Consider the following 10163-nt stretch of genomic DNA (forward strand, 5'->3'; position numbering starts at 1 on the left):
GGTGATATGGCATTTGAATTGGACAATGAGGAGATTCTAGAGGCTCTTCAAGGCCATCTCTTAGACATTTTTCTATGATTTTTTATTTTGCTTTGTTACATTAGTAGACATTTTTGTGTTTTTTTCTTTTTGCCGCAGTTGAATTTTTGTGATGAAACAGTTTTAAAAATTAAGCTCTATATCAGATATTCAGCGACCTGTTTCCATGGTGATAAATGAATATAAACAATTTTATTTGCGTTGTGAGTTTGGTAAAAGTTAAGATGGCGAAATCAGATTTAGTGGCCGATTGGGATGTTGAATTGTCCGACAAAATGCATAAGATCCAATTCGAACATGGATCTCTTTCGGGAAAAAGAGTTATTTGGGTCGACGATGAAGTGAATGTTATCTTTGTTTTTAAATTTAAATTATCTTTTAATTATGATTTATTAAATTAATTAATTAATTTCAATTGAAAATAACAAATTTAGTGTGAGGGTGTCTATAAAGATAAAAAATCTGCAATTATATTCTGTCAATACTCAATAGGACGAACAATTTTCGTAAATGAAATAAACAATAAATTAAGCTGTCATGTTTCAAATTAGTCATTAGTGATAAGATAATACTTTTAATTTAATATAATTTTATTCATATTGGTTTGTTGTACTTTGTATGTATTTATTATTACGTACTCTTTTTTCTATGAATGTGCCATATCTTCGCATCATCCATTCAACCATGTTGGTTTGTCAAGGCCGCATAATGCTATCTAATAAAAAATAAATTCTTTTAATTTAACGTCAACGCCGTTGTCTGTCGTTATTTTAATAACAATAGTGAAATTGGGCCCGGTTATTTTGTCCAACGGAACGATAATTACATCATATTTCTTAAATTTTTTGCAAATACTACAAAATCAAAGCGAATGTTTGTAACTATCGTTCGCAAAAATTAATAATTAAGTATACAGTACATGGAAGCAATTTGTCTGATGACTTTCGCGAATATCTCTATGAGTATTAATTCTTTTGTGGCAGTTTTATTAAGGTGCATGTACTGGTCCAAGTCCACGAAGAAATTGGTTTTTGCTGTAGGGGAGAGTGGGGATGCTTGAGACACTTTCCGTCCAAACGTAAACAAAATGTAATGCCCTTCATCATTAAACACTTTTTTAGCATTTCGGTTAGAGCTGGGTCAACTGAATAAGATTTTATAACCTCATGCAACATTGTGAGTCATTCTAGACGACAGTTTCAAAAGTTTTACAGGTACCTAAATGTCTCAACCATCCCTGCTACTGTACTGGTTGAGACAGCAGGAGTCATGCTTGAGACACCATTTAACTCATTGAAATTTCAAAAGTTAATATCCCTTGCTTTTGTTTTATGGCTTGCAGAAGTTATTAGCAAGAAAACATTATTTTATGACATATTATTTAGAAAATATTATGGGATAAATTGTTATTAAATTTCACCAAAATCAAATAAAATTAATTTGAAAAAAATAAAGTTTCGACAAAATATTTATTTCAAATTGCACTTTTCACAAACAAAATTTTGTTCTGTCTTTGAAATACCAGCACAAGCAGTATGTGCCCATTCTACATTTTCCCTGGCATTTAATCCAGCTTTCACCATTTGAAGAAGAAGACCATGAAGAGCAACAATAAAGACACAGAGCATCATCATCATCACCATTATTTTTGTTGCCAGAATTGCTTGAAAATTTCAATCGCCTGCGACTTTTCTTTTCACATTTTACTTTTTTTTCTGTTTTTTGTCTTCTTTTTTCTTGTCTTTGAGAAATTTCATTCTTAATTGGAATATCTGTTAAAATCCTCGTTTTACCTAGCCTGGGGTGTTTACCTTTCAGTTTCCTATGTGGAGCAACTGGAAATGGCCTGATGTCTTCAGGTTTTAATATTGTAGCAATCTCATCAAGAACATTTTTGCAAGTTTCAATAGTGTTATTCAATTGGGGATTTGATGATTCACTTGGTTTGTGGGCACTATCCTGCTGTGAAAAAACTTGATCTGTAGACTCTAAATTATTCAAACTGTTAGGATTCACAGCTTCACAATCCGTCAATGTTTCATCTGGTGCACCATTGAATCTATCAGTTACTTTGGATGGTAGAAATTCTTCTTCAGCAAAAATATCTGAATTATGTGGCCAAATGCCTGTAACTTTGAATCCGGAAGTGATGTTTTCAATAGTCATTGCACTTTTGTATGCTTTTGCCACCAGTCCCGGTATATCATAAATGTCTGGTCGATGAGCAGTATTATTAATCATAAAGTCTTTTAATGCAGTGTTGTAATATCTTTTAAATGGACCGTAAACAGTACGATCAAGAAGTTGTAGTTTGTGGCTACAATGAGGAGGGAAACTGAGCATAACTATTCCGTTGTTCTTGGCATAATCGATCGCTTCTATAGACAAGTGTGATTCATGCTTATCCAAGAGAAGGAGCACAGGTGTCTGAATGGAACACCTTACCTTGAAAAACAATTATTGATTTGAATTTACCTTAAAATATGTAATTTGAATAACAAATCGTTATTTCTAAACAAATTTATAATTAAAAACTCACATGATGAACAAAATGTTTCAGATACATTAAGAAGCTTTCTGAAGTCATCCATCCACTAGGATGACTAGTTCCTATGCAACCAGCAGGTCCAAAATTTATAAAATGACTTTTGAAATGAACCCTCGGAAATATGAACATCGGAGGTATTGCTTGACCAATGGCATTAATAGCACAACAAACTGTAACCAGTTTGCCTCGATCCTCACTACCCGTAATCGCTCCAACTTGCTTTTGTCCTTTTGGTGATAAAACTTTTATCGCACCTTGAACTGTTGTGCAACCAGTTTCATCGATGTTATAAATATTATTTGGTAGAAAATTATGACGAGCCTTTACGTCTTCTAGATTTAAAAAAAGCAGCAACATTTGTTTTATTAAAACAAGACGCTCTTCCCATTGACATTGTTTCTGGTTTTCGAATTGAAATTTGCGTGTTTCGTTTCAAGAAACCATCAAACCAATCCTTCCCGGCTATCTGTCCTGAATGCCAATTATCTGGAGTATTATTCTTATTTTTAATAGCCATTTGATATGCCAGTTTTCTCATTTCCATTGCCGTCAGACCATAATACATCTTACATGATGTAATTAAATAATTACAAAAAATCAATTCTTCTTCTAATGTGAAAACTCTACGATTTCCCCAAAAACCAATCATTATTTGCAAATCTCTTAACATATCGGGATAATGTAGTTTTGTCTATCTCAAACTGTTTGGCCACTTTTCTTAACCCTTCTTCATTTTTTACCATTAGAACAGCTTTGCATACAATTTCCAAACTAAACTTCCCTCTTTCTGTTTTTCGAATATGAGTTCCAAAATAAATATAACAAATTAAATAATGCTAATAAAAATAAATAAAAAAAAAACATAAATAATTTATGTTTTATTCAATTAATTTATCAGATAAATTAATACAAACCAACCTAAATTTATATTTACTGATTATATAACTAAAAGGTAAAGAGTTATAAAGAACACATAATAATTAATTATTCAGGGTTGATTGAGATGTCTCATTCAACCCTTTAAATGATTGTCTCAACCATCCCCAACTGAGGTTTAGGTTATAAAAGTTCTATTAACTTTTTTATTGTCATTGTTTAAGTGACAATATTATCAATCAATCAATCAATCAATTAGCTTATAAAGCGCTATTTCCGCGATGTTCAACAGCGCTCCTCAATGAATTTTGAAAACAGATGGGTCTTGAGATCCGCTCTGAACTTCGCAAGTGATGGAGAAATAGTTAGAGAAGTAGGTAGAGAGTTCCAGAGAAAAAGACCAGAAAAAGCAAAAGCAGATTTGGCAAAAGAGTGTTTAACACGAGTTAAGAAAAAGCGAGAAAAAGAAGACGATCGTAATTAGGTTATATAATACGAGAAGAATCGCTAAATAAACAATAAAATTAATTGATCCGCTTTTAGATAAACATAAATGACATGATATTCGACAAAGATAAACTAAAAGAGTACCCTTAAAGCGCATAATTTTCTTATTATTGACCTGTACCATCCAACCCTTTGTCTCAACCATCCCCACTCTCCCCTATTTGTTTTACCAAGTAAGGAATGTATTTATTTCCTCCTTCCTTGAAGTTAACAGATTTTTTGTCACGTTTCGTATGTTCAAAACCGAGTATATATTACCGTACCATTATGTGTGTGTACCGTACATATAGATGTTAGTTTGTAGTAGTGTATCGATTTTTAATTACTCAACAGTCTACTTGATAACGTGAATGAATATTTGAATAATAATAAATTTAAAACCTTGCAAAGCAGTTCTATGTTAGTCACATGTGGGCCTTACGTTAATACTATAAGCACACAATTTAATCTGCATTCTTGTTAAGGATAAGAATCCATAAAACAAATACAGTACATGGGTCTGCGCTTTTAAATAATGTACTTGACTAAGTACACACAATTACGGTAGTGAATTGAGTCTGACGTAAAACAAAACGAAAAGTTATGCATCTTTTCTTGTTTATTCATGTTGCGTATGTCCTTTCCAACCTTTGTGGTTTAGTATGTGGTAGAATATGTGTGGTGTGGACTGATTGGATGTGCGTGTTTATTTTGAAAATTTTTAGCGTGCAATGAATTTGGATTTAATAGATGGAACTGCCTAAATTTATTTATTTGATTGATTATAAATTTTCCGTTCGTTCTTTGAATGTTTTTATGAATCTATCTGCGTCGGCACAAGTTTGCTTGTGCTTATCTCTCTAGGTTAAGGAGATTATAAGTACCGTGCGTGATGGTACACGAAACAATTATGAAGAATATAAATTTATCTCAATAATTCTACTCTTATGTTTGGCCTATGTGTACATGTACATGTACACGTCCGTATATGCTTCTTTGTCTCGTTGTGTTCTCCTGCTTCTATATTATTTGTAAAAATGAATTATTCGTGTCTAATATTTGGAAATCCTAAAACAACACTCCGACACGACGTTTCCCACATAAAAAAATTGAAAATCAACCATTCTGATGGATTATTATATTAAGTGATGTAATTACAACCAACCCTGCTCTGCAATGTCAACACACGCCTGTAAAAGTCAAATGCACAGACTATCATATTGGCTCATCAAATCACATTCATCCACAAAATACACACATGAAAAATTTTCAAAGCATTATTTTGCACAAACTCACTTATGCGTACACAGGAAGTGATGCGCAAGGACTTTGTATTCGATTTGGTTGGTTCGGAGACATTCAACCTGATGGGAAACAGGATGAAGATAAGCATCTCGTGTGAAGGGTTCGATTACATGTACACCCTGACAGTTAACAACGTCAACTTGGAAAAGTTCACAAAACAGCAGAGCCTGCTACTTCAGACGTGGAACTTCGAAGATCGAGGCAACAAGCACCGGGTTGTCTTAGGTTGCTTCCGCTGTTTTTTACTTAATAACCACATTTTTCTGTTGGTTCATTTTGTTTCTACGTCGTAATCACGTGTCGTTTTCAATTTGGTTTGTTGCCTGTAATTGTATAGTTTCTTTTCGTGCTGTTTGTGCATTATAGTTAGGCTGTTTTGTTTACATTAGAAATGATAATTTGTCTGGTTCCGGTTGTGTACGAGAAACATTTTATTTTTGCCTCTAGAAGTAGCTATTGAATGTGTTTATTGATTTTATTTAAATTTTATTTAAACTCATGTTTATGGGGTATATTGTGTGTTAAATTATTGATAATATTGATAACAATATTTTCGTTACGGCTATTGTTTTAATTATAAAATTACCTCATTCATTATAAATTGTCAATTTACACAAACTAAGACGAAGACAATGTAATGTTTGTCAATCGTTGCGATAATCCATCTTATGTGTTTTTGTCATTGTTATCTCTATAATCTCCATCATCACAGTCTTCATCATTTCTGATATCAACATCATCATCTTCTTCATCATCATCTTCATCTTGCCTACTGACATTATTGTCACCATTGTTCTCATTATCAGAAAAAGATTCACTCGATGTTTGGGCGGACGGCAAAAAAGTGGAAACTCAGGTTAGCCATTGAAAAAACATCACAAATAAATAAAATAACATGTTAGGATTGCAGAGATGACTTAAACTTTTTTTTCTAACTTTAATACTGTTCATTTCATGCATTTAAAATATAAAATACAAAAATATAAAAATTTCGTTTCAGATAAAATTATTTCATAACGATAAGATATTCTAAAATTCAATTGAAATGACCAAATTTGATTCAAGATTGAATTCGTGAACGATGGAACAGTAACACACTTCACTCTGGAACCAGACAAGTCTGCCTGGATTATGGCTGGCCACTCGGGAAAGCGAAAAGTTGGAATGGTTTACAAATTAGTGATCGATGGATGCGAAATCAAAACTGAAGATTCATAATACAAATTTTATTAGCAACATTTTCATTAAGATAAAGACATTGGTGAACATTTTTTAAAAATTTTTGTTTATAACTTTTGAGATTCTTGCCCTCATTCGGTGATCCGTCAAATCTCATGGTTTATCAACCGTAGAACTTTCATGCGTTTTATTTGCACTACTTATTAAAGTTTATTAGTTACAAATTTTTATTAAAATTTATTCAATAAAAATTTTTGACATTTCGCACTTAATTATTTTTTATTATAAGAACTCTAAACATTCAATAACTTTATTGGAATTAAAATACAAATCACACGATAAAATAATTAAAACTTGACAAATTTTCAGCATTATCTTGAGTTTAAAAACAATCAATGAATCGATGTACACAAACACTTTCAAGAAATATTCTCAAACAGGATTTCAGTGGTCATCCCATGCGTAAGAGATCCAGGTTGTTCCGTCTGCCCATCTTCAACTTGTCCAATCTTTTTCCCATTCTGAGCAGGTCATGGATTCTCTTGTCCTTTACTTTTTCATGCTGGTAGTTCAACAAATCAGACGAGAATTCGGGCTCGTTTTTGAAGTTTTGGCTGTAGTAGTTGCGGCTGAGGTCGTAGGGATTAGCGCTGCTTTCGACGTCTTCTTCATAACCCAACAGTTCATTGTTTGAGTTGCTGAGTGCTTGCCTCGTACTGGCAGAGAAGCTGGAGTGCCATGTTGCCAGGGTTAGCAGGACTGTTGTCGTTAAAATAAAATAATTTGATCAACAAAATTAATTTACCATAAATATGTTAGCCTATCATATTATGGCAATCAGAATAAATTTTATTTCATACACACGTCAATTAAGCATTAATATTATCGAATAATTTGTTGAATAATCAACATTCTGTTCTAGACGTTAAGCGGAAATTGAGCAATAATGATTGCGTGCGTGCTGCTTCATTGCTAGTATGGTGGTATTTGTACTCTACACTCTACAGGTATGTATTTTGTAAATTTTAGTTTTATGATTGCGCGAAATTGTCTGGAAAATTAGTGGATGTTCAAAGAAAAATAAAACTGACCAATTAAGATCTGGCTGTAACACACAACTCCGTGCATATTAATTAATTAACTAATTAATTAACCAATCAATTACCAATATTCTATTATGTTACTATCTAATTAGGATTAACTAGCGCAATCAAATACTTCGAACAACAAAAATATTAACTTAAACACTTAGAAATAAAAAATATTTTGAAAGAAAAACTTGAATTTTATTTCAAATTCTCTAGATGATGGCGCACAAATCATTGCTTTTATATGACAAAATGCAGAAAGGAACGTTGGTGTATATACGTGCTCCATGAGTGCATCTGTGTGCATGTGTTTGTGTGTGAGTGCGTGTGTGTGTGTGGGTTGTGTGTTTGGCAAGAGTTAATAAATTTTTTACACTCACCCATCATCGAATATGATTTTATAAAAAGCCATAAAAGCTTATTAAAATGTGTTGTACATACACTTGTCGATAACATAGTATAGAGGGATGGATGGATGGGTGGAAATTGTTTTTGAATGAATGAAAAATACTTGCTAATAGATGGATAGATGGAATAATATATAAATGAATAAATAGATGGTTGGTCTAAATTTTAACGATTGATACGAACACACGCACACGAGAAAACTCTTACACACAGATACACTCACATACACATAAACACACGCAGAAATATGCACGCACACGTACACTCGTACTTAATTTTTATTTATTATTTATCAAAATTTGTTGTATCGTGGTGCTCCTCGCACCTGGATAATCCTAATGCATGCGGACATTAAAGTTTGTATTTGTATGTGTGTGTGTTTACACGTGTGCGTTTGTGTGTATGTGCATTATGGTGTTTGTATGTGTGTGTATCTTTAGTTATGTCCATTCAATGACGAGAATTTGTGCCTATATAGATATGTGAAAAGGATTTTGTAATATGTGCGTGTGCATGTGTGTGCCTGTGCAATTATAAATATTTTATGGTGATAAAGGTGATAAAGATCCTTTTCACATATCTATATAGGCACAAATCTGCATGATGCATGAATCTGATAAATTTGCATGATGTTGCATCTGCATGTCTATGCAAATGCAACAGATGATGATTATGACGATGATAATAGCGTGGTAATAGGGAAGGATTAAAGGTTTAGTTATCGGAAAATGGAATTAGTATGAGGTGATAATGGTGAAAAATATTTATGATGATAACACGATAACAAAGATTATGAAGATGAACTTATGATGAAGATTACGACGAAGTTGGTGCTGTTATGGAAGATACTGATGATGATGAGTAAGAGGAATAAAGATGAAAATAATGATGACGGCGATTACGAAGATGATGATGTTTGTGATGATAAAAAAGATAATGATGATGATGAAGACGAAGATGGTGATGATGACCAGATGAAAATGGATGATAATAAATCTGATGATAGAATTGATAACGTTGATGAGGACGACGACGATGAGGATGGTTAAGATGCGATTTATTTTTAAATTATTCATCATCCTAACAAAACCACAACAACCAAAATCATAAGACAAAAATGATCTAGCGCTTATTTTTCGTCTATTCATTCTTTGCGCCGTTCGTATTAAATTTAAAACAGAAGCAGAAGCGCAAATAAACAAATTAATTCTGCATGGCTTCAATCAATAAGTGAGAATTAAATAAATGATTTGCATAATTAGCCTCATCTTCATCGTTATCGTTCTAATACACCATCATCGTCGTCGTCTTGCTCACCGACGTTATTTTTATTCTTTCTCACTGGTTGCCACCAATTGTTGAATAATTTTCAAAGTACCATCTGTAGAACATTAACTCATTAGTTATAAATAATTCAATTTATTTTTTAAGAACATTATACAAGATATTATTAATTGTATTTATGTCTAAACGTAATTAATTTAATTAATTAATTCGGGCAGTAATTAATGACGTGTTTGTCGTTTACCGTCATCTTCTTCATTTGTATCTTATCATCACCAACATTATCGTCATCATCATCTTTATGATCCCATTTAATCACTATCGTCATCACTTACAATTCGTCACTGCCATCATCATCTGTTGCGTCCAATCATCATAATCATAATGAATCATCATCATCACGATCATCATCCACCATCATCACAATCATCACGAACCACCATCATCACAATCATCACGAACCACCATCATCATCATCATCATCATCACGATCATCATCATCCACCATCATCACAATCATCACGAACCACCATCATCACAATCATCACGAACCACCATCATCATCATCATCATCATCACGATCATCATCATCCACCATCATCACAATCATCACGAACCACCATCATCACAAATCCTCATCTTCATTGTCGTCATCGCAATTTTTTCAATAATTGTTGTCTGCGAATGTTGGAATAATGCTTGCGCGGTGATGTACCACTTGGAACGTAGCGTCGCGGACAATGGCGAATATTTTAAATTGAATTTTGAATCGTTATTAAACGTCTTAGCTCGTGCTTATCGGTATCCGGTTCGGTAATAATCGGTAACGATTGTTGCATCTCTATGCCTTCTCTGATTTACGTGGCTAGCGCCGGTTATATTATTTTAAACAAAACAAGCCTTTAATTGAGTTTTAAGATTATAAATTTTAAAATTTTCTACCATATTTT

The 10163-nt window shown here is 32.9% G+C and overlaps 2 protein-coding genes across 2 annotated transcripts; one reads left to right on the forward strand and one right to left on the reverse strand.

Annotated features, from left to right (window-relative positions):
* Positions 1-263: 263 nt before the first annotated feature.
* On the forward strand, positions 264-6472 carry HELRODRAFT_63543 (hypothetical protein; the record flags this gene model as incomplete). Its single annotated transcript, XM_009011292.1, has 4 exons — positions 264-380; positions 5260-5479; positions 6061-6110; positions 6320-6472. The coding sequence occupies 4 exons, from the start codon at positions 264-266 to the stop codon at positions 6470-6472; spliced, it is 540 nt and encodes a 179-aa protein (XP_009009540.1).
* Positions 6473-6884: 412 nt separating this feature from the next.
* Positions 6885-7561, reverse strand: HELRODRAFT_159408 (hypothetical protein; the record flags this gene model as incomplete). Its single annotated transcript, XM_009011293.1, has 2 exons — positions 6885-7192; positions 7525-7561. 2 exons carry the CDS (start codon positions 7559-7561, stop codon positions 6885-6887), a joined length of 345 nt encoding a protein of 114 aa, XP_009009541.1.
* Positions 7562-10163: the final 2602 nt, after the last annotated feature.

Source organism: Helobdella robusta (assembly GCF_000326865.2).
Source record: "Helobdella robusta unplaced genomic scaffold HELROscaffold_1, whole genome shotgun sequence".
Taxonomy (NCBI): Eukaryota; Metazoa; Annelida; class Clitellata; order Rhynchobdellida; family Glossiphoniidae; genus Helobdella; species Helobdella robusta.